The sequence below is a fragment of the Phocoena sinus genome, chromosome 6 (assembly GCF_008692025.1).
Source record: "Phocoena sinus isolate mPhoSin1 chromosome 6, mPhoSin1.pri, whole genome shotgun sequence".
In the NCBI taxonomy this organism is placed as follows: domain Eukaryota; kingdom Metazoa; phylum Chordata; class Mammalia; order Artiodactyla; family Phocoenidae; genus Phocoena; species Phocoena sinus.
In genome coordinates, this window is record NC_045768.1 from 14101632 (window position 1) to 14126044 (window position 24413).

At 44.2% G+C, this 24413-nt stretch overlaps 1 protein-coding gene across 7 annotated transcripts in view; it reads left to right on the forward strand.

Annotated features, from left to right (window-relative positions):
* Positions 1 to 24413, forward strand: part of CDK5RAP2 (CDK5 regulatory subunit associated protein 2) — a 195075-nt gene that overhangs the window by 74332 nt on the left and 96330 nt on the right. For all 7 annotated transcript variants that reach the window (XM_032634778.1, XM_032634776.1, XM_032634782.1 and 4 more), the window contains 2 exons: positions 15882 to 16052; positions 22032 to 22172. In XM_032634778.1, coding sequence (XP_032490669.1) covers positions 15882 to 16052; positions 22032 to 22172 — 312 coding nt within the window. The remainder of the gene's footprint in view (positions 1 to 15881; positions 16053 to 22031; positions 22173 to 24413) is intronic.

Sequence of the window (24413 nt, forward strand, 5' to 3'; positions counted from 1 at the left end):
TCCCATTTTATAGATTAATCAGAGCCTCAGAATTTTTGTTTTTCTTTAATAAATTTATTTATTTATTTTTCTCTGTGTTGGGTCTTTGTTGCGGTGCACGAGCTTTCTCTAGTTGCGGTGAGCCAGGGCTACTCTGCGTTGAGGTGAACAGGCGGCTCCGGCGGCTTCTATTGTGGAGCACGGGCTCTAGGCACGCAGGTTTCAGTAGTTGCAGCACGTGGGCTCAGTAGTTGTGGCTCGCGGGCTCTCGAGCGCAGGCTTAGTAGTTGTGGTGCATGGGCTTAGTTGCTCCGCGACATGTGGGATCTTCCCGGACCAGGGCTCAAACCCAGGTCCCCGGCACTGGCAGGTGGATTCTTGAAATTTTTTTTTTTTTTTTTTTTTTTGCGGTACGCGGACCTCTCACTGTTGTGGCCTCTCCCGTTGCGGAGCACAGGCTCCGGACGCGCAGGCTCAGCGGCCATGGCTCACGGGCCCAGTCGCTCCGTGGCATGTGGGATCTTCCCGGACCGGGGCACGAACCCGCGTCCCCTGCATCGGCAGGCGGACTCTCAACCACTGCGCCACCAGGGAAGCCCCGGAGCCTCAGAATTTAAATGGCTTGATCATGGTCACATAGAAAGTGATAGATATGTGACATGGATCCAAGTCTGTGGACTCTTAATTTCAGGACTTCACCTAAGATACCATGCTGAGGCTATGCCAAACAATATTTATGGTAAGAATACTGTGCTTTTAGCAAAAAGGAAGATTGATACAATTTCAGCTTTCCGGCGGACTACAATAATCCGTTTTCAAGGCCACCCAACTTGAAGTATTTTGGTTATTTGAAGCTTTCAGACTTGTAATTTCTTTCTTTCTGTGTTTCAAAAGCATTTTCAGAGGTTTATGTAAAGTCATAAAATTAAATGAGATTAAAGGCATTAGGGTCACGGAACAATAAGGGTGACCAGTGAAATGGAGGCAGGTGAGTGAGGAGAAGTGCCACTTGTGAGAGCCGCCGCAGTGCTGAAGAGGGGGACTTAAAATCCAGCTGGGGCTCCTGGCAGCGAAAGTAAAAAGGGGAATTCAGTTACAAGGTCTCTGGTGTCTATATAAGAACACGTTAATAAGGTAAAGGGACAGCTTTTGCTGGCACTGAGGCCTGAGGGAAGTATTTCCTCTGGTGGGTTTTTGTAAAGAGTTCTCTGAGCAGTATACAGACTCTTCGACGATACCCCATTCAGTAGAAGCAGTTTTGCACAGGGCCAGGTCAGTGTCACCCAAGTCTGTTAAGCTTGTATTAAGGTTTTCAGTCCCTAGGACTCTCTCTAGGTGTTTCCCATTATTTTCGTTTCTTGGACAAGAATTTGAAAATAAGTTGGAAATACTGCAGCCCTGTTGAGAGATGATCCCCAGCTCAAAGCCTTTGCAGTGGTCCCCTGTCAAGCAGTATGGGCTTTTGTAGCATTGCCTGAATTCTTTCTGATGGCAAGCCAGCCTCTCTTGGATGTGATCAAACCATCCTTTGCTCATGCCAAAAACATGTATTGCCGTCTCATTGTGCCTGCTCTTAAGCATTTTGGAGGGAGACAATGCCTGTCTGAAAATGCAGCTTGGATCCGAGGCATCTGGATTCACTGTGTCTGATGGTGCGTGAACACTGAGACGTTTGGCTGTGAGAGTCAGCTCATTGTTTGTTTGTTTGAATTGCCTGTGATTGCAGTGACCTAGCAGTGCCAGGCAACTCAGCACGTGTGGTGATTTGCAGTTTGCTCATTTGTTTATTCAAGGGACATTTACTGAGCACTGCAGCGGTGCAGGCACTGTCGGTAGGCTCGGGTGAACCCAAGCTTTGGCCTCTACCTCGGAGTCTTTTACGAAAAGAAAGGTCAAAAAGTGAGGGTCTCACGGATAGATTCCCTTTATTGTGTTATACCTCCTTGCCACCAGAGGGACCCACATCCCTTCAAAGAAATTCAGGAGGCCTTTGCAAAACACAAACAAAACCCCCCAGTATTCCCAAGTCGGTGTCCTAACTGTGATGTTTAAAATGTCCTAGCTTCTGTGGTCTAACAGGAATGCTGCTTGGATTCTCACATCCTTGCCCTCACATGCCTTGTTTGGCTCCAGAGACTCAAGGCGCGCGCGCGTGTGTGTGTCTGTGTGTGTCTGTGTGTCTGTGTGTGTGTGTGTGTGTGTGTGTCTGTGTGTCTGTGTGTGTGTGTGTGTTCAGGCGTTCTGTGTGCTGCTTGGGGTGGGTGCAGGGAGGAGAGGAACAAGTCATAGTCTTTTTCTTCTCCTTTATAAGCACCGTTTATTAGACATTGGTTTATCCTGTTCCCCAGACCGTCTCATAACGCTCTCGTCTGTTACGAGACCTGTCACCCGCTACTCTGACAACTGTGTGCTTCAGTACCTGGGCCCTTCGCTCTGTGGGGATGCATTTGCTGGCTGCAGCCCAAAGATCTAATTGAAGTTGTACCCGTCACCCAGCTGGCTAATCCTGTGTGCTTTGACAGGAGCGGGTTTAATTTCAGGGTGGCTCAGCCTGAACCCCTCCGGTTCTCACGTGTGTTTATTGACGGATAGCTCCATTCAGGATGTCTTTTGGTGAACCGTCATCAAAACCTGGCATTTGGAGACAGTGTCTGTAGGCTGTAGGCTAGTTGGTTTAGGGCTAAGACCACAGACCTGAAGTAGTGTGATTTTTACCAAGGGTCAGAGCTCCCCCCGCCCTTTTTCTTAAGATCAGGTGTAAAGATTTTGAGTCGGTATCCTTGTAGAATGTGCAGTTTAAATGACCTGTGTGGGAGAAGTTTTGTCTTTGCAAATTCCAGTTTCTCATAAGAGAGGCACAATGCAGAGACTTGGGAGTCAGACCAGATTTGAATCCTGGTTCCATCGCTTGCTAGCTGTGGGGCTGGGAGCCAGCTACTTAGCCTCTGCAGACTGTGGTGTCCATTTCTTGTCAGAAAACCAGATATCAGTTGTGAGGATTCTATGAGATAAGGTATAGCACTTAGCGTTATACCTGGTGCATCCTAAATGATCAGTAAATATTAGCTGTTTTGTTGATGCTGATGACGTCCCTGCCTTGGGTGCTAGAAACTTAGCGATTTAGTGGGTGTATTTGGGACAGGGGAAAACAGGGCCGGACTCGGGTTGGAATCTCAGCGTCAGCAGGTGCTTAACTCTGAGCTTCCAAGCCAGTTACTTAATTTTTCTAAACTAATGTTTACTCCCCTAAAATGGGGTTAATGATATCTAATTTAGGATTAAATAAATGGATAATAAAATTTAATGCAGGAGTAAATGGCTACTGTGGTTCCTGGCTCACAGAGGGCGATGCTTATTACATTAGATTCCTTCTTTTCCTTCCTCTTTTCCTGCTTTTAATGGTGTGGCAGGTGCTGTCTCAAGACTTGGGGCGACACAGCCCAGCCCACTAGACCCTCTGACGGGCGCTGCTGACTCATAACTGTCCTGCCTTTTCACCCGTCCAGGCAACAAAGCGGTACGTTTCTTCGTTGCTCAGCACTCACCTCTCCTCTGAAGAAAGTGCTCGTCTGTTCCTTTTCAACTGATTAATCCCTCTAGGAAGGACAGGCCCTGGGTGTGGGTGGCTCCTGTGTGGGCCTGCTGGGGAAGCTGGTTTAGAAGGCTGTTCCCATCACTTTTCACAGGGAATTGCTATCGTCTCTCTGGGGTGCAAACAGAGAGGCTTTCCCTTATCTCTGGTTCTTCCTTCATAATTTCTGTGCTAGGCTCTGTCCTGGGCACTGAGAGTACAGGACTGAATCAAGTCAGACACAGTCTCTGAAGGAATCTAGTAGAGAAATATAAAAGAAATGCAGACAAGAGCTGACTAAAGTATAGCATGATGAGGGCTGATAGAGGGATGGCCCAAGTGCTTTGGGAGCACAGAGAATGCAGCTGTGCTGAGAGAGGTGCCGGGGAGGGGGAGGGAGGCTTCACAGAAGACGTGGGTTTGAGCTGAGACCTGAAGGCTTAGTAGCAGTTTGCCTGGGGGTGAGGGGGACAGGAGGTAGAAATGCATTCCTGGTAGAGGGAAGGCCTGTGCAAAGGCTGGGGCATGAATGAGCCCGGCACGGGGGGAGCGGGGAGGGGGCTGGAGGAGAGAGCAGGTGGGGTTTTAGAGACGTGTGGTGCCTCGCCTGGCGCCTGACAGCTGGGCCTCAGCCCCCGCACAGCTTGAGCTTCAGCACCTTTGTCTGTTCGTTCTTCCCCAGCTTCCTGGTGGAGCCTACATGGAGCTCCCTGCTCAGAACTGCACTGCTCGCAGCCAGTACCACGCATGTTTGTTGGTCTCTTTGGCAAGGACTGTCTCACTTCAGTGGTTTCTGTTTATTTATTTTTTGAGCATATGAATTCTTTGTTCAGATGAACTCTTCTGGAGAGAAAACATAGAAAAGTAGAGCTGCTCAGGGTGGGGTGGGGTGAGGTAGCAGGCCTGGGAGCCCCTCTCTCCCCACCTCGTCCCGCTCCTGCCTCAGCCCCCAGCAGCCACGAGGCTCCATAGAGCGTGGCTGGAACGCCAGTATCTCCTACTAATTCTGGAGAGTCTTACATCACTGAGTTCCTGTACCTCATTAAGATTTTGGAGAAGTTTCCTTTGTATATTTAAAGGTAACCACTGAGCACTTTGACAAGCTTTCTCACAGTGAAACCTGATAAGATGGAAATTTGATGGATGAGAACCTTCTCATTCTCCATCTGGCTAGAGATAAAATAAACCAGCTGCCTGGAGAAGGAAGTGTGAGGGCCTGGCTTTTCATTTCTAACGTGATTCTAAGATTACAGGGATATTTTATTTTTCATACAGCCCACTTAAAAAGAAAAAAAAAAAACTGCCCTGAGAGAGCTCTGATATGCAAAGGCAACGCTCAGCTCAGTGTTGGCCCAGAGTGTGCCTGGGAATCTTCAAGGAATATGGCCCATTTGGGTGGAAATCGAGGCAGCTCAGTTCATGGCATCATGCAGACTTGCTGGGGCCACTCTCACTTTAAAGCAGGATGGTGGTCTGGTATAGGATAGGGGTCTTCAAACTTTTTCCCCTTGTCTCTTTGTTCAGAAGCAAATAAACAAATGTACGTAAGGGAGTTCTGCAGATTCCTGCATTAAAACCAAATATAAATTTCCATGCTTTTCCCCAGCCAACCGACTCAGTTTCTGGAGGAAGGCCCGGGAACATGTAGTTAGATGATGCTGAGAGCCGGCCAGGCTTGGGCATTGCTAATCCGAGGGCTTCGCAAGTTCGGTTTGAAAAACCACTAGTCTAGTAAAAAGAACACAGATAGACCTGGTTTTAAATCCTGATTCCACCACTTTTTACTTTGCTTAAGTTGCTTGAGCTCTCTGAACTGCAGTTTCCTGATTGGTACAATGGGTGTAATCAGAACCTCTACTGTGTAGGGCTGCTGGGAGCGGTGGGTGAGGTGCGATGGAGGTAAAGTGCCCAGCGCTCTCTGAGGTGCTGTAGACGTTTATAGAATAAAGTGGTGGGTAACATTTTGGGAGGATGATTGCTGAGGGCCGGAGTAATCAGGGAGGGCTTTGTTCGAAGGGGTGGCCCTTGGATTGGCCCTGGTAAGATAAGCGTGCTGTCTCCAGGCAGAATTGGGGAGATCTTACTATTTTGTTTCCAGATGGAGGGGACGGGCTGGAGGCAGGTGGGGGCCTGGAGTGCTGGTGGAGCAGTTGGGTGAGATAAGGCTAGATAGAAGGTAAGCTGGAGCTGCTGGAGGGAGCCCACCGGAGGGAGCCCAGAGTGACTGCTTGTTAGGAGGCTTCGTCCTGCAGTTAACTCAGAGTCCCTGAAGGGTTCTGGGCAGAGAGGTAATGATCAAAGGAATGCATGTGGTTTGGCCGGTGAACGCAGTCAGGAGAGCACTTAGACAGCGGTTGCCGTTGACCAGATGGGAGCCACGTGCTGGAGAAGGCAGTGCGGTGGGCTGGAGGGAGGGAGGGGGTGCTTCTCTCTCTGCCCCCAGTGCTTCAGCTTCTCCCGTCCTGCCTTCTAATGCCTCCTCCAGGGAGGAGGAGGGGCTGATCTGGTTAATCAGAGTCCAGGATATTCACTGGGCCGTCCTTGCTCCTGGGTTACTGTACCTTAAGAACACAGCTTCTGGATTCTTCCGCTTTCCTGCTGCAGACCTAGCCAGGCTTGGCCCTTGCTGGGCTGGCTGACGTCCTCATTTCCTCAGTCGTCTTCTTTTTCCACTTCTGCCTCTACTTGAGCCAGAGGACTCGGATGGCTCCCTTAAGCTGCATATCCCCTCCCTGTTCCCCCCACCCCTGCCCGCCCCCCCTGAAAAAAAATAAACAGCCCCCAATTTTATTAGAAAGCTCTACTGTGGTTATGAGATTGTCCAGACTTGTACTTTGCTTCTCAGTCTGCGATTGTTTCCTATGTTCAGTGCCTCTGAGAACTCTGGGGGTGTGGGGAGGGCAGCAGGAGTGGATGGCAGGGCAGGACTTGGGCACTCGTGGCCATGTAGGAGCAGCAGAACCTCACTCTTCATCTCTCACGGGCTCTGTGTGGAGGATGCGCTGGACCTTCAGGCCTGGGTCTCCTGTTGGATGAGGAGGTGTGTGTGAGAGGCAGGGGGAAGAGCCGAACCTTGGATGGCGATGCTGTGCCCAGACGAGGAAGCGTGGGAAGAGAGGTCGTTCTGGAGCGGGAGTTGGGGGCTGTAGAGAGAGGTGGAGGTGACACGGTATTGTCTCCTGGGCACCTGCTTCTGTGCCGGGCACCCATCTCTCAATTAACCCTCCAAGGATGCTAGGAATCTATATTAGTATCTCCATTTACTGGAAAGGAAACAAAGATTTAAGTTATCTATCTCTGGCCGCACAGCTAGTTAGCAGTAGAGCCAGGATTCAAGGCTAGGTCTCCCTGTCTTCACAGCCCAGAAATGTTGAAGGAGGTTTGGGGAAACCACCCAAGTTTATCAATTTTCATTTCTGATTGTTTTGCTCAGGCGAGACATGCCGTTTCCATACCTCCCCTGAACATTTATTATAACTCTGCTGGTGCCGAGCCACGAGCCCATCAGCTGTCTCTGTGTTGCCATGGCAGCCACTCCTCCTCAAGGCCACCTTGGCACACATTTCCCCCCTCCCTGCAGTGGTCCTTTGACTTCAAGCCTTCTCCGACTGCTCTTCGTGTGAGGTCCAAGATCCTTGGTCCTGCCTTGTTCATTAGCTGGTTTATTCCATCCATCCCGAGTCCTTGAGAAACTATAAAATTAGCTCCAGGGAGAGGACTACTGACCAGTGGAAGCCCATGTCGCAGGGTGGTTTTATACTTTATTTGGTTTTACCAGTAGTGCAGCTGAGTGGGAAGAGTACAGAATGTGAGGTCAAACTGACTTGGGTTTGAATTTCAGCACCAGAACTTTCTTGTTATAAAGCTTTGTGAAAACCTTTCAGTCTCTACAAGCCCTAGGTTCTTCTCTGTAAACACAGGACTAATAATACTTACTGTGTAGGCAGTTTTAAGGGTTAGAGACGTTTTATGTGAAAATGCCTTGGCCTTGGTAAATAGTAGTTCTGTTACTAAGCTTATAAGAAGAGAAAGTCAGGAAAGTGTCCTGACTTTCCTTGAACTCCTGATTTACGCTGAGAGCGCTCTACCCCCCAAAATGTACACATGAACAAATTTCCATGGACTCCCAGGGACCGACCTGTTCAGTGGCCCTCAGGTTAAGAACCCCCCAATCTGGAGGAATGACAAAACTATACGTCCTTGGTGGGATCCTGGAACAGGTATATTGTTTTCACGTTGTCAGCTCTATTAGGTGGAGGGATATATGGGGGAGAAAAGCAACAACATAGTGGCTTTTATCACGTAAAACATGTAAGAAGTTGTTAACCTAGGTTGCTGAATTAAAAAAAAAAAAAAAAAAAGAACTAGAGAATGGAATAAATGATTGCCGAACACACGCACATAGACAAAAACTTGACCAGACATCAAAATACGGGTCTGATAGGTGTTTTATAAAGGAGGGAACTGAATCTGGGAAATGATGTTAAGTGGACCTGTAATTACTATGTACATGAGCAGTGTATACTTTTTACTTAGCATAATACACACATTTTAAAATTAAAAAGTAGACAGGATCTCTCTAGGATGGCAGGTGAATTTATTGTGAATTTAAAGATGTACCTAAGTGGCTTAACAAAAGATTTCATTGTCCCTTTCTCAGCAGTTTTCAGGGGGAGGTTTGTTTAAAAGCAAGTGTCAGATGACCATTGAGTGGATTGGGATCATTGCATTAGTGGCTGATAACGAAGAAATCCAAACCCTTGTCATTGTGTGGAAGCGAACTGAGAGGCTTGGAATCAGACAGGTGCTGTCCCTTAGTGACTGTAGTTTTGGGAGAATTACTTTACCTGTCTGGACCTGTTTCCTCGTTCATAAAATGGGAGCAGTCCCATCTACCTCCTTCATTTATTCAGTCGTCCAACAGATATTTACTGAGTGCTGTTTTGGTTATCTGTTGCTACGTAACAAATTACCCCTGAACTTTGTGTCTCAAAACATTACCATTTTATTATATCTCATGATTTTGTGGCTTAAGGGTTTGGGCAGGGCTCAGCTGGGTGATTTTCTGCTCTCCATGGCCCAGGTCACTCATGGCATTCAGCTGGTGGATGGGCTGGTCTGGAGGATCCATAACTCTTCACTCACATGTCTGCTACCTTTTGGGGGATGGCTGGAAAGCTGACACAGCTGGGATTGTCAACTGGAGATTGACACAGCTGGATTGTCAATTGTCAACTGTGTGTGGCCTCTCCAGCATGGCAGCGTTAGGGTAGTCGTGCTTTTTGGATGGTGACTCATAGTTCCAAGAGACACGAGTTGGAGGCTGCCAGTTTCTTAAAGCCTGGACCCAGAAACTGGCTTAGCGTCACTTCTGCCATATTCTATTGGTCCTGGTAGTCACCGCACTGCCCAGACTTAATAGGAGGGGACACAGACGCCACACCTTTCAATGGGAAGGTCAAAGAATTTATGGCTGTCTTAAATCTGCCGTGAGTGCCTGCTATGTGCCAGGTACCATTCTAGGTGCTGGAGATAAAACAGTAAACAAAATACACAAAAATCCCTGCTTTCATGGTAGGGGAGACTACAACCAAAACATACACATAATTAAACACCGTATTAGCAGGTGCTACGAGGAAGAATAATGAAGGGAAGGGATATGGGGAGTGGGGTTGCGGTGGGACTCGTGGTGGTTATTTTAGGTGGGACGGGCTTGGGAAGACTGGACTGAGAAGGTGACATTTGAGCTCAGACTTGATGGAAGTGAGGGAGCAGCCTTGGGGAATTTTCCAGGCAGGGAGAGGAGCGAGTAGAAGAGCCTTGAGCTGGGAGCGTACAAGAAAGACGGCAAGAAAGCTGGGTTTGCCAGAGTGGAACAAGTGAGGGGAGAGCAGCAGAAGAGGTCAGCAAGGTAGTGGGGGTCCAGGTGGAGTAAAGCCTTGCAGGCCACGTGGGTTGCAAAGGTTACGCGGGTTAATGTGATTTGACATACCGCAGCTTTTCTTACCAGCGGAACCCAGGCGTGGGCGGTCCTGGGTGTGGGCGGTCCCGGGGCGGCCCCAGGCTACTGCCCACCAGCCGAGGCTGCTTCTCTGCGCTTGGGCCCCGTCCTCATTCGGACTAGGACAGCTCGCTAAGCGGTCAGGAAGGCAAGACGATCACGAAACGTTCATCATCTGCCTGTTCTCTGGTAGCATTAGTAAGACAGATGGACTTTGTCCTGGTGGCCTTTCTGATGTCGGGGGACTGTGAGAGAGTGTGCGAGTGTGTGTGTGTGCTTGTGTACGCTCACCGTGGGCGATTCTCGAGAGATCGGCTTTTCCTTAGAACCGTCCTCGAAACTACTTTCATGAATGGCTAAAGACAGTTTGCACAAGGGGAAATCCAGATAATCAGATATATCAAAGCTGATGGTGGGGGCCATCAGAGACATGCGCATTCAAACCCTTTGAAGGACCATCTGATACCAATTAAATTAGCAAAGATTTAAGAAAATAGTGCTGGTGAGATTGTGGTGAAACAGGAAACTTAGGCTTTGTTGGTGGCATTTCAGCCACTGTCTTTTGGGAAGAAAGTGAATTCTTTTGTAGAGAGAATCCTCGAACCATGCTTATTATTATTACTCTTTGGTCTAGTAATTCCACTCTTGGAGATTTCGCCTAAGAAAACAAACCAGAAGTTAGAAAAAACCTGTTTTATGCACAGAGCTGTTCTTTGCTCTATTCCCCGTAAGAGCAGACAGAGCCGGTGGGGAAATAGGAGAGGTAGGATACTCTCATTAAAATGGATAGATAGGAAGATCGTGTGGTATCGTTGCTCAGCATCACCCAGTGACCTCATCAGCCTTTCTCCGGGACGCAGAGGAGGAGAGCCAAGCTGGAAGCTCAGGCGCAGCAGCTCCGTGGAGCTCCGTCTTTTGTACTTTGTTTTTTGTAATAATTATTTTCTGGACGTTATACTCTTAAACTTTTCATTTTAACTTTTAAGATTTTTTTCTTTATGTGTCATCATTGTTTAATTGGTGTGTGCTCTTTGTAGCTCATGGTGTAATGGAATAAAGTAACATTTTTGGGAAAAAATCCAAACCAAAGTTAAAATTGTATAAAAATTATGGCTGCAGATGGACAAGGGCTGACAGGAACGTCTGCAGTGGGAAAATGTCTTAATTTGTTGGCCCAACTGTATTGTGGGAGAATGCTTTTATTCTTTAGCTTTAGAATTCTGTTACTGTTGCCTTATAATAAGATCTTCTTTCCTCCCTCTAGAATTGAATTTCTGTTTACATTTATAATTCATGATAGGTTCTTGGTCCGGTTGTTTTGGATTAAAGGCTTAGGACAATCTTATCATCATCTGTTTGCCCAAGAAAAAGAGTAACATTTAATTTTTGAAGTGGTTTCTCTCTTTTTAAAAAATGTTACTTTAAAAATGTTTACTTTATCCCCCATTATGAATGTGGTCTATACTTAGTATAAAATGTTTTAAAAATTGAGAAAAAATAATTGAAAAGATCATCCATGGGCTTCCCTGGTGGCGCAGTGGTTGAGAGTCCGCCTGCTGATGCAGGGGACACGGGTTCGTGCCCCGGTCCAGGAGGATCCCACATGCTGCGGAGCAACTAGTCTCGTGAGCCATGGCCGCTGAGCCTGCGTGTCCGGAGCCTTGCTCTGCAGCCGGAGAGGCCCACGTACCGCAAAAAAAAAAAAAGATCATCCATAATCGTGTGTTTTGGTAATTTCTTTCAGGTTTTTAATCATTACTTTAAAAAAAGTACTTACTAAAGAAAAACGCAAATGCACAGAAAAGGAGAGAGGATAGTACATTGACCCTCTGGTAATTGTCATCCAGCTCAGCACTCATAAACTCATAGCCAACCTTGTTTCATCTGTACCCTCCTCCCAACTGCCTCTCTTTCAACACTCAAGTGTTTTAAGCAATTCCCAGGCATATTATTTTGTTGGTTTTTCAGTATGTTAAAAAAATTTTTTTTTCCACTTCAGAAAGATTAATAATTTCTTAATATTACCAACTAGCCAATTAATGTTTAGATTTCCCTGTCTGATTTAAAAATTGTTGTAAAACAGTTTGTTCAAATCATGATCTGGACGTTGTACTGATTGATAAGTCTCTTTTTTAAAAAGTTTTACTTTTGAAATAATTTTAGACATAAAGATTCGAAATAATAACAGAGTTCCCATGTATCCTTCGTCCCGCTTCCCTAATGTTCACGTTTCACATAACTATGGAACACTCAACAGAATCAGGAGATTAACACTGATACAATATTGTTATCTGCAGACTGTATTTGAATTTTGCCAGTTCTCCCATTAATGCCCCTTTTCTGGTCCAGGATCCACATTGCCTTTAATTGTCAGGTCTCCTTAGTTTTGTCTAATCTGGGACAGTTGCTCAAGTCATTGTCTTTTGTGACCTTGACTCCTTTGAAGAGTACTGATCAGTTATCTTGTTACTGTCCCTCAATTTGGGCTTGTCTGATGTTTCTCTCATGATTAGGTTGAGGTTATACATTTTTGGCAAGAATAGCATAGACGAGACATGTCATATCTGGAGGTGCATAATGTCAATCCGTCTTATTTCTGGTGTAGTTAGTGTTGGTCACTTGGTTAAGGTGGGGGTCTCCTGGGTTTCTCCGCAGTAAAGTTACTATTCTCCATTTGTGATAAGTATTTTGGGGGGAAATACTTTGACACTATGTAAATGTCTTGTTTCTCCTCATACTTTTAAGAATCTTATTGATGACCCTTACCTACAACAGTCATTACTGTGGTGTTTGCTTAGTGGTGATTTTCCATCATTCCTTCTACACTTATTAGTTGTAATTCTACCGTAAGGAAGGGCTGCCCCTTCTCCTGCAGTTATTTATTGTATAGTTGTTTATATCCGTATGGATTCATGGATATTTGTTCTATTCTGTAGGTTGTTAAGCCGTTACTATCGTGTTTTATTTTCTTGTTCAGATTGGCCCAGATATGGCCATTGGGAACTCCTTCAAACTGATTCCTGTGTCTTTAACATTTCTTGAGCACTTCCATACTTGTTAGGGTCACAGGATGTCCTGGACTCCTCTTGTATTTTCCCTAACCCAATCCTGGAATCAACCATTTCTCTAAGGGTCTCTGGTTTCTTTTATTGGAGAATGATATTTAGGAACCAAGATCTGAATGACAGGTATCCTCATTACTACTGGGGTGTCAGTACTTCTAGGCCTTGGCAGTAGACAGAGCTTGAAAATATGTTTGCATACATTTGTATAAATACATCTGTATTTATTTATTTGTATTTATTTGCATAAATACATCTGTATTTATTTCTATGTCCATCTCTGTGTGCGAGCAAGTGTGCATGTGTTTGTGTGTGTGTATTAAGAAAAGGACGCTAGAATGAACTCAGAATGAATCAGTATGAATTTGTGAGTTCACACTAGCCTTCCCTAACTTTCTTAATTATTATTTAATCTACAGGTTATCTCTCCTTTTTTTTCTCTGACATTTATTTGTTGAATAAGTTGGGTCCTTTGTCCTTTATTGTTTTCCACATTCTGGATCTTGCTGATTGTATTTTTGTAATGTCATTCAACTTGTTCCTCTGCTGACTTTTATTTCTAGTAAATTGGTAGTTAGATAAGGTTCACGATCAAATTCAGGTTTAATTTTTTGGCAAGATTACATCATAGGTGGTCATTTGTACTTCCAGCAGGAGGTACATTGTATCTGATAGTCCCTGTTTTTGTGATGTTACTAGCCATGGATGATTGTTTGCAAAATGGTGATAATTTCATTTCATCATTCCTTCTTCTTTTATAGCTGTATACTTGTATGAAGAAAAATTTGTTTTTCATTATCTATTTAGTTACTCTGGGGTGTAGTTCATACAAGAAAGACAATGGAAGAATTCCCTAAAATCTTCTAAAGGTGACTGTATTGGTTTCCTCTTGCTGCTGTAACAAATCACCACACCCTTGGCTGCTTACCAACACAAACCTACCCTGTAGTTCTGGAAGTCAGCAGTCTGAAGTGGGTCTTACCATGGCAGGGCTGTGTTCCTTCTGAAGGCTCCAGGAGAAGATCCATTTCCTTGCTTTTTCCAGCTTCTAGAGGCTGTCTGCACATCTAGACCCGTGACTCCCATCCATCTTCAAAGCCAGCAATGGCTGGTGCAGTCTTTTTCGTGCTTCCCTCTTCCACTTCTAAGGATCTTTGATTATGTTGGGCTCACCTGGATAATCTCTATTTTAAGGTCAGCTGATTAACCACCTCCATTCCATCTTCAACTTTTATTACCCTGTAATTCAGCATAGTCAAGAGATTCTGGGGATTAGGATGTGAACATCTTTGGGGGGCCGTAATTCTGCCTATCACAGTGACCAAAAGGTTTTTTATTTTTTAATTATTATGAACTCACAGCTTTTTAACATTTTTGATGTATTTTAATTCATTGTCATTATCCTTGATATTCTAATTGTCCTATCTTTCGACAGTGAAAAAGCTTATTCGAGTTGATTCCTGAGTTCTCTGGATGTGAATGTGTAGTCTTTGACAGCTTCCTTCCTTTCTGACATGATAAGATGTCTGAGCTCATACTATATATTCCTGCCCCAGGCCTGGAATCATCCCTTTCTATAAGGCAAACTCTGGTGTGATTTAGAATCACCTGGAGGGCTTATTAAAACACAGATTGTTGGGCCCTCCCTCCCTCCCTTCAGAGTTTCTGATTTAATAGGTGTGGGTTAGGGCCCAGTGATTTGCATTTGGGGTTCCCAGGTGGTGCTGCTAACTCCGTTCTAGGGACTACACTTTGAGAACCACTGTTTCAAAGAACCCTGTTGGGGTTTTTTGGTGAGCAATGATATCTAGAGACTACAGCCTGCATGCTAGGGAGGATACTGATTCTAGGCTTTTTCAGTGAAAGGAAAGAAATAAAATGTAAGTTCATATTCGTATTTCCAATTCAAATTTAGAATTACATGTTTTAACTTCTTTTATATTTGTATTTGTTTTCTCTGAGGCTTGGTTCTTATGATAGTGATAATTACTTAGTTAATAAATGTGTATATATCTATGCACACAGCTTCAGAGGAACAATACGAATATTATTTCCTGCAACACGATTACTGAAAACAGTTTACGATTTTTGCAGCAGTCCCTTTGACATTGGAGAAATATCCCACTAGGGGTGTACAAATTAGTCTGCTTTTACGTTACTGAGATCATTCCTCTCTGGTTGGTTAACCAGTCACCTTGATACACAGTTAAATTCTTTTTCTGTTTCTTTTGCTTTTAGTTTTAGGAGATTATTATTTTATTTTTAAAATAATTATCTAAACATTTAAACAACTTCACTGGCACATCTGTAAAGTGAGTCTACTCTCTCCTGTACCTTGTCCTCTCCTTTTCCGTATAGGCAGCCAATATTTATGGTTAAATAAATGGCAGTATGCTAGACATACTTTTTTTTCTCTTGGGGTCCCCACCACTTTCCACCCCACATGCCCACCTGCGCAGTATGTTTAGAAGATTACTTGAGGGCGGGATATCTGTAGAGTCCTCACTCCTTTTCCTTTATAGCTTCAGAGGGCTCCGCTGTGAGAATGCACCAGAGTTTGTTCCTCCGTGGGTGGACATCCGGGTTGTTTCCAGCCTTTTGCTGTTATGAATAGTGCTTCAATATTATAAATAGTACAGATTTTGAGGTAGTTAAAAATCACACTGTATACTGTTTATTTTCTGTTTTTTTCCTTAACAATATAACATCAGCATTTTCCATGTTATTATAAATGTCATTTTTTAAGACGGTTTTTTTTTCTGATTATGAAAGTAATACAGACTTAGAGATTTTAGAAACTCAGAAAAATGAAAATCAATGCAAAGTCACCCATAATCCCTCTACTTGGGGATACTGTCATTATTTTGGTGTGTTTCCCCATAGCCTTGACAATATTTTGTGTAAACGCTTAGAAAACAGTCGCATCATATTACATAGTATCCTGCTTTGTTTTTACTCATAATTGTGATTTTTTTTATACCATATGCTTTTTATAATTAATTCTCTGTTGCTAGATTTAGACATTTAGTTTCTTTCTGGTTTTTCAGTATTGTTAATAATTTTGTGATAAATGTCTGTGCATTGAAGCTTTCCCCAAATTTATTATTCTTAAAAGTTGGTTTTTATAAGACTTTAAATGAGAAGGAAGCTCACGTTTGTTAAATGTATCTATTGAGCTTGCTCTCTTACAGCAGTAAGGTAAACAGGTGAAAGATTCCCTTGAAACTTTTGTCAAGTAAATTCCATTTTTTCTTTTTTCTTCTGGTAGGACCTTAGAAATGAAGTTGAGAAATTACGCAGTGAAGTGAATGAAAGAGAGAAAGCAGTGGAGAATCGTTACAAGAGTCTTTTGAATGAAAGTAATGAAAAATTGCACCGTCAAGAGCAAGTGATCAGAAGTCTAACAGAAAGTGCCAGTCAGAAGGACTTGTTGCTTCAGGTACCACAACAGTTTTTCTTTTGTATTTAAATCTTTTGACTTCGGCGTAGGTTTTTTTTTGTTTTGCTTTGTTTTTTAAACTTTTTTACAGGAATGCTTATAAAAAGGTAAGGCTGGGCAAAAAAAGACTGTGGTCTTCACTGTTATTTATCGGAGCGCTGTAGAGCTTTCTTTATGCCATTTGGACCTCAGCCACCAGGGAGGTAAGTTTGTAGAAACGAAAGCTTCGAGAAGAGAAGGGAGTTGTCCTGGGTCATGTGACTAGTAAACGGCAGGGCCCGATTCAGGCCCTGGCCTGCTTTGCTCTAGCGCCAGCCTTCTGCTGCGGTACTGGCTTTCCTTTGTGCCATGCTGTCTCACTCCTCTGTATTTTTCTTCTATCTGTTCCTTTTTTGTCTTGGACTACCCTTATCGTTTGATGGTATATTGGATTTTTGATTCAGCTCAGAATTACGGGTAACCATGGTGGAGTGAACATGCGTATTTAACACTGCTTCCTCCTGAAGCCTCATTAACGTGACGGTGAAGGGGTGAAAAGGTATAAACGCACAGGACCAGGAGAATGGGAATGGTGAAAGGGCAGGTTGCTGTTTGAATGATAAGTGGTAACTACATAGGATTCAGCTTTCTCCCGTCTGCCTCATGCCTTGGGGATGAAAAGCCAACAAGAAGAAGCTGATTAATCCTACAGAACCCAGGAAGGCTCAGTGGGCAGTGGGGGTACCTGGTACCTTTGTCAGCAACAGAGGTTGCTGGAATGCTGGGCAGTTAGGTGGCCTTATTGTCACCAGCACTACATGGGAGGTTTACTCTGTGGGGACCTTAAACCAGAGAAGCTCTGGCCTGCGGCTCACCAGGTGCAGCTGAAAACAGGAGTGGATCCCTCAGTGAGAAGGAGTGGAAGTGTGCGTACCAGCACGGAGAGTCCTCTGTGGACCCAGAAGACTGAAAGATGCTGACTGACAGTAGGGGGTCCTTCAACAAAACAGCCGAGTCCCCGCCTGATCACCTCACAGTGAGGCTGCCGTTGAGGTACCTTTTCCACACTCACAGAGCTTCTGGACACTTCTACCCTTAAAGATACGTGGGGGGCCCGAGTTCCTCAAACAGGAGAAAAGCGTCTGAGAGGAAAGACAAAGACAGAACAAAGCTACGTAGAGGAAACAAACAGTGGAGGCGGAGAAGAAAACTAGACAGCTTTTCAACAAACTCAATACTGTAACATCTTCAGATAAGAATGAGTTCGGTTGGACTTTCCTGGTGGCGCAGTGGTTGAGAGTCCGCCTGCCGATGCAGGGGACACGGGTTCGTGCCCCGGTCTGGGAAGATCCCACATGCAGCGGAGCGGCTGGGCCCGTGAGCCATGGCCGCTGAGCCTGCGCGTCCAGAGCCTGTGCTCCGCAAGGGGAGAGGCCACAACAGTGAGAGCCCCGCGTACCGCAAAAAAAAAAAAAAAAAAAAAAAAAAAAAAAAGAATGAGTTCGGGATCTGATAAAAAAGATATTTGGGAAAAAGAGGGATGACCTTATTGGAAATTGGAAGTATGATTACAGATATAAAGAGCCTAATAAAAGAGTTAGAAAAGTTGCACGAGAGTCAAGTACATCTTCCAGAAAATATAGTTAAACACAGAAACGAACAAAAAGGTGAGCAAATGAGAGAAGAAAGATAAGAAAATCAGAGGCTCGAGTCAAGGGCTCCAATATATGACGAACAAAAGTTCCAGAAAGATAGAAGAGGCAAAGCAGAGGGAAGGAAAAGTTCAAAGTAATAGGAGAAAGCTTTTCAGAATGCAAGGGCAGATATCTCTACCTTGAAAGGGCCTGCTCTGTTTCTGGCACGGTAAATGAAGAATGACCTCTATCGCAATTTCACAATCCTGTGTCATTGTGAAATTTCAGAACACAGGGGCAAAGAGAGGATCTGAAAGGCTTCCAGAGAGAGGAAAATAACAGGTCCCATACAAAGGACCCAGACCCGAAATGACATCAGAATTCTCTGCAGCAACATTGGAAGCCAGGGGAGGGAGGGAGACGCGAGAGGGAGGAGATATGGGAACATATGCATATGTACAGCTGATTCACTTTGTTAGAAAGCAGAAACTAACACACCATTGTAAAGCAATTATACCCCAATAAAGATGTTAAAACAAAACAAAACAAAACAAAAACATTGGAAGCCAGGAGACAGGAGAGCAGTGCTTTCAGAGTTTTGAGGAAAAGTGGTTTCCAGTCCAGCATTCTGTAGTCAGCCAAGTTGGCAGCAAGAGTGAGGGCAGAATAAAGGCAATTTCAGATATTTCATGCCTAAAATCATCTGCCTCCATGTGCTTCTTGCAGGAAACTGCTGGAGGACGAGTCCGTACAAGCGAGGAAGTAACACAGAATGGGATCCAGAAAGTAGGGAATTCACCTGGCATGTGGGGAAGCGAGATCCCAGCCACTTACGTGGAAGCCCAGATTTGAGCCGTTGAGGGAGGGCTTAGTTGGGATTTTTTCAAGAAACTGAAATAGAGCCCATCATTCACCTGATGTGTCTTGACTCCATGTAGAAGAATTTATAAGTTTGGAGATAAATTAACACTAAGTACATGATTTAGTTTTATGAACTAAGTAAACACAACAAAGCAGTTGTTGCTAATTCCAAGAAAAGCAAGGAATTCAACATGAACGGAAATGTCACCATGGAACACCATTTGGCTGGGCTGTGGACAGTATGTGCGTGGCCATAATCACGTAAATGCAGAATGTTGATTTAACCAAAATCGTGATGTAACTATTAGGAAAAGCGTTGGGGGGTGGATGATGTGAGAGCTACATCCTTAAACTTCTATGACAGGAGCCAGTTAATAAAATCTAACCTCAGGAAATCAAGCAGTGTGAGCATAGGAGCGCAGTGTAGCAACATGGAAGTAAATAACAGAAATAACAGAATCAGTAGAGTCAGAAATTCTGCGAGTGGGACTCAGAGGTGAGAAGTGGCGAGCTAGGGGTGGCTGTTCCTTTCTAAGCCTTGTGGGCCCGTTTGTTAATGTGTAGGTATAGTTGGACTTTTAAGAAATAAAAATGAAAATTGTAACTCAAGCACAACTGCATGATGGTAATTCTAGAATGTCTGTTTTGGTTATTTGATTCCCAGTGCTTCCTGTTACAGTTCAATGGGTTTTTTTTGTTTGTTTGTTTTGTTTTTTTTGTTTTTGTTTTTTTTTTAACATCTTTATTGGGGTATAATTGCTTTACAATGGTGTGTTAGTTTCTGCTTTATAACAAAGTGAATCAGCTATACATATACATATGCTCCCATGTGTCTTCCCTCTTGCATCTCCCTCCCTCCCACTCTCCCCATCCCACCCCTCCAGGCTGTCCCAAAGCCCGGAGCTAAAATCCCTGTGCCTTGTGGCTGCTTCCCCCTAGCTATCTACCTTACTACATTTGTTAGTGTGTATATGTCCATGACTCTCTCTCGCCCTGTCAAAACTCACCCTTCCCCCTCCCCATATCCTCAAGTCCGTTCTCCAGTAGGTCTGCGCCTCTATTCCTGTCTTATCCCTAGGTTCTTCATGACATTTTTTTCCCTTAAATTCCATATATATGTGTTAGCATACGGTATTTGTCTTTTTCTTTCTGACTTACTTCACTCTGTATGACAGACTCTAGGTCTATCCATCTCATTACAAATAACTCAATTTCATTTCTTTTTAAGGCTGAGTAATATTCCATTGTGTATATGTGCCACATCTTCTTTATCCATTCATCCGATGATGGGCGCTTAGGTTCTTTCCATCTCCGGGCTATTGTAAATAGAGCTGCAATGAACATTTTGGTACATGACTCTTTTTGAATTTTGGTTTTCTCAGGGTATATGCCCAGTAGTGGGATTGCTGGGTCATATGGTAATTCTATTTTTAGTTTTTTAAGGAACCTCCATACTGTTCTCCATAGTGGCTGAACCAATTCACATTCCCACCAGCAGTGCAAGAGTGTCCCCTTTTCTCCACACCCTCTCCGGCATTTATTGTTTCTAGATTTTTTGATGATGGCCATTCTGACTGGTGTGAGATGATATCTCATTGTAGTTTTGATTTGCATTTCTCTAATGATTAATGATGTTGAGCATTCTTTCATGTGTTTGTTGGCATTCTGTATATCTTCTTTGGAGAAATGTCTATTTAGGTCTTCTGCCCATTTTTGGATTGGGTTGTTTCTTTTTTTGTTATTGAGCTGCATGAGCTGCTTGTAAATTTTGGAGATTAATCCTTTGTCAGTTGCTTCATTTGCAAATGTTTTCTCCCATTCTGAGGGTTGTCTTTTGGTCTTGATTATGGTTTCCTTTGCTGTGCAAAAGCTTTGAAGTTTCATTAGGTCCCATTTGTTTATTTTTGTTTTTATTTCCATTACTCTAGGAGGTGGGTCAGAAAGGATCTTGCTGTGATTTATGTCATAGAGTGTTCTTCCTATGTTTTCCTCTAAGAGTTTGATAGTTTCTGGCCTTACATTTAGGTCTTTAATCCATTTTGAGCTTATTTTTGTGTATGGTGTTAGGGAGTGATCTAATCTCATACTTTTACATGTACCTGTCCAGTTTTCCCAGCACCATTTATTGAAGAGGCTGTCCGTTCTCCACTGTACATTCCTGCCTCCTTTATCAAAGATAAGGTGTCCATATGTGCGTGGGTTTATCTCTGGGCTTTCTATCCTGTTCCACTGATCTATCTTTCTGTTTTTGTGCCAGTACCATACTGTCTTGATTACTGTTGCTTTGTAGTATAGTCTGAAGTCAGGGAGCCTTATTCCTCCAGCTCCTTTTTTCGTTCTCAAGATTGCTTTGGCTATTCGGGGTCTTTTGTGTTTCCATACAAATTGCGAAATTTTTTGTTCTAGTTCTCTGAAAAATGCCATTGGTAGTTTGATAGGGATTGCATTGAATCTGTAGATTGCTTTGGGTAGTAGAGTCATTTTCACAATGCTGATTCTTCCCATCCAAGAACATGGTATGTTAATGTGTAGGTATAGTTGGACTTTGAAGAAATAAAAATGAAAATTGTAACTCAAGCACAACTGCATGATGGTAATTCTAGAATGTCTGTTTTGGTTATCTGATTCCCAGTGCTTCCTGTTACAGTTCAATGGGTTTTTACAAAAAATTGCTTCTACTTTCTTGTTTGTGTTCAGCTATTTTAGAAATGTTTGACATGATGAATTAATTCTGATGGGTGATTAGGAATGAGATGAGGTTCTCACCCTTAATTTCCCACAGAGAGTGGACGGACACCTAGTTCAGGAGTTACCAGGTTTTAAATTGTTAGGAATAGATTTCTGTGCTTGAATTTGGCCAAAAGACCAGAGAAGTGGTTTCCGGGCCTGTAGTATTGTTGGATGTGACCTCGCCTGAAGGGGTTGGTGAAGTGGGCTGTAGTGTGTCTCATCGTGAAGGAGGAGCTTTCACCTGTGACCAGACCCCCAAAATAGTTGCAGTCTTGCCTTTTTCTTCCTGGAAGTCAAATCTCCTCGTAGATATGGACGGTTCAAGTTTTGTCAAATTTGTAATGTTTCAGGAGCGCCTAGACTTTGTTGGGTTTTGATACACAGTCCCTCTAATCACTGCACTAACCCTGTAGCATGGGAAACAGACTCAGAAATCACACCCTGGCCGAGGAGGACCCAGGATTGGAGCCTGGGTCGTGGGGCCAGAGCCTGGGCTTTGTCTTCTGTACCCGCTGGGAGGTGTCCCAGTGGTGGCGAGAGGGGAGGTTTGTCATGACTGCCACTGTCCTTGCCTGTGCCTTGCTGGCGTGCTGCGCTCCTGGTTGTAATAATGCACAAAGGGATTGCATTACCATTTGTAATTGCCTAATATTTGGGGATGGTGGAAATGGTTTAGATTGTGAAAAACAGTAAATCTTCCCTTAAAGAGTTTGGGACCATCACTTAGTATTTTTTTCTTGATGACAACTTCCTTATGATTTGTTTTCTTCCTTAGAAATTCAATGAAAAAGACTTGGAAGCAATACAGCAGAACCGTTATTTAATGACTGCGGGGGATCTCGATTTCAGGAGTGAAGACTTAATAACAGAAAAGTGCTCTTCTCAGTCACCAGGCAGCAAAAGCATCTTCTCCGAGGTAAGCTCGACTGAAATTGGACATTCACATGCAAATTCATATCCTTTCCTGACACATATTTGATGATTCCTCTGACCTAAAGATCCTCCAAGGCCCTTGTGCTGGTAAATGAGCTTACAGCAGGTAGGAGGAGGGGTTCTCAGTCTTTCCTCCTTACAGATTAGTATCCTTCAGCTGAGTGTTAGTATTTGCACTGCTCAGGAAACCGAGAAACTAGAGCTTGTTCAAAGATGAGCCTCATGTTTGCCCTCCTGGGGGCAACTCTCTCAAGAGCTATGTAATCTCGAGGTAAGAACGTTTCCCAGTTGAACGTTTCCATGCACACCTACAATGGCACAGCAGGCCCTTCGTGATCTGGCCCCAAGCTAGCTTTCCATTCTCCTTTTCTTACATTCCCCATCATCTCTAACAACACCTCACTTCCTGCAGATTCCCGAAAACTCCGTGTTTGTACCTCTCTGTGCCTTTGCACATGCTGTTCCATCTGCCTGGAATGCCGCCTTCTTCCTTGTCGACCTGGTGGCTCCTGCACACCCCTAGGGCTGCCGCTCTGGTGTCACCTTCTCTGGGCTCCTTGCCTGGCCTGCTGAAGGCGACGTCTCCTTGTCCACCCCCTTGTGCGGCACTTTGCACATCCATCCACCGTAGCGCTTAGCCCTTGGGTTGACGTTACGGAGCCGCCTTGGTGCTTCCCCTCCCTGGAGCCCTGCGCACCCCAGGAGGCACCTCAGGGGAAGGGAACTGGTGTTCGTGTCTGAATCCCAGTGCTTGGCTCAGTGGACGTTTGTTGATTGAATGACTGATGATATTGGTTTGTGGAGATGCGTCCAGATTGTTCTGACGTGCAGCTTGCCTGTAATACAGCTAGGCAGCCAGAGATGGAAAAGAAAGGCATTCACTGTCGGCCAAGGTTTGTTGGTTTTTTTAAAGCCTGGCTTTAATTAAGTACATACGTTCAGAAAACAGGGAATTGTTATGCAGATTTTTCTCTGATGAATGACTCTGATCATGACTTGTGGTTTTTGTGAAGGATGATTCTCAAAATAATTAACAACCAGTGTAGCACGGGCACAGCCATCAGAACAGACTCAGGCGCTAGGGCTGGAGTGGGGTCCCAGAGGCCTCCTCCTGTGCCAGGCACCAACCCTGTAGTTCCTGGGTCTTGGAGAGGGGCTGGGGTGGCTGGGGTGTATGGATCAGGGGTTAGTTTACAACTGGTGTAGACGTGTTTCAGTATTTTAGCACCGGTACCGGCCGTTGCACTGTGTATCCGCTCCGTATCAGCTCTGGTCCTGGGGCGCACCGCTGCCTGAGCGGTGGGAGTTCCTTCTTAACTCTGACCATTTGTGGATTTGCGTTTTGCCATCCCTCTTGAATAAGAATGTCAGCGAGGACTTTGGCCATTGGGCTGGGCCGGAAGTCTGGAGGCCTGGATTCCTCTCTTGGTTCTGTCACTTCACTTGAGTGACCTTGGGCAAGTCCAGTAACTAAACCTCAGAGGGCTAATGTTTTGTGATTTAGTTGCTTTATTTTGTGAATAGTTCCTTTATTTTGACCAAATTTAGTTGGATATTAAGATGCACGTTAACCCATAATCAGACACAGTCTTGTTTAACTGTTTTTTAAAAATTGAAGTATAGTTAATTTACAATGTTGTGTTAGCTTTAGGTATACAGCGAAGTGATTCAGTTATACACGTGTGTGTGTGTGTGTGTGTGTGTACATATATTCTTTTTCAGATTCTTTTCCATTATAGGTTATTACAAGATACTGAATATAGTTCCCTGTGCTATATTGTAGGTCCTTGTTGTTTATTTTATATATAGTAGGGCGTATCTGTTCATCCAAGATTCTCAATTTATCTCCTCCCCCCTTCCCCTTTGGTAACCATAAGTTTGTTTTCTATGTCTGTGAGTCTCTTTATGTTTTGTAAATAAGTTCATTTGTATCGTATTGTTTTAGAGTCCACATATAAGTGGTATCATATATCTGTCTTTCTCTTTCTGACTTGCTTCACTTAGTATGATCATCTCTAGGTCCATCCATGTTGCTGCAAGTGGCATGTTTTCATTCTTTTTTTATGGCTGAGTAACATTCCATTCCATCTTCTTTATCCATTTAGCTGTCGATGGACATTTAGGTTGCTTCCACGTCTTGGCTGTCGTGAATAGTGCTGCTGTGAACACTGGGGTGCATGTGCCTCTTTGAATTAGAGTTTTCTCCAGATATATGCCCAGGAGT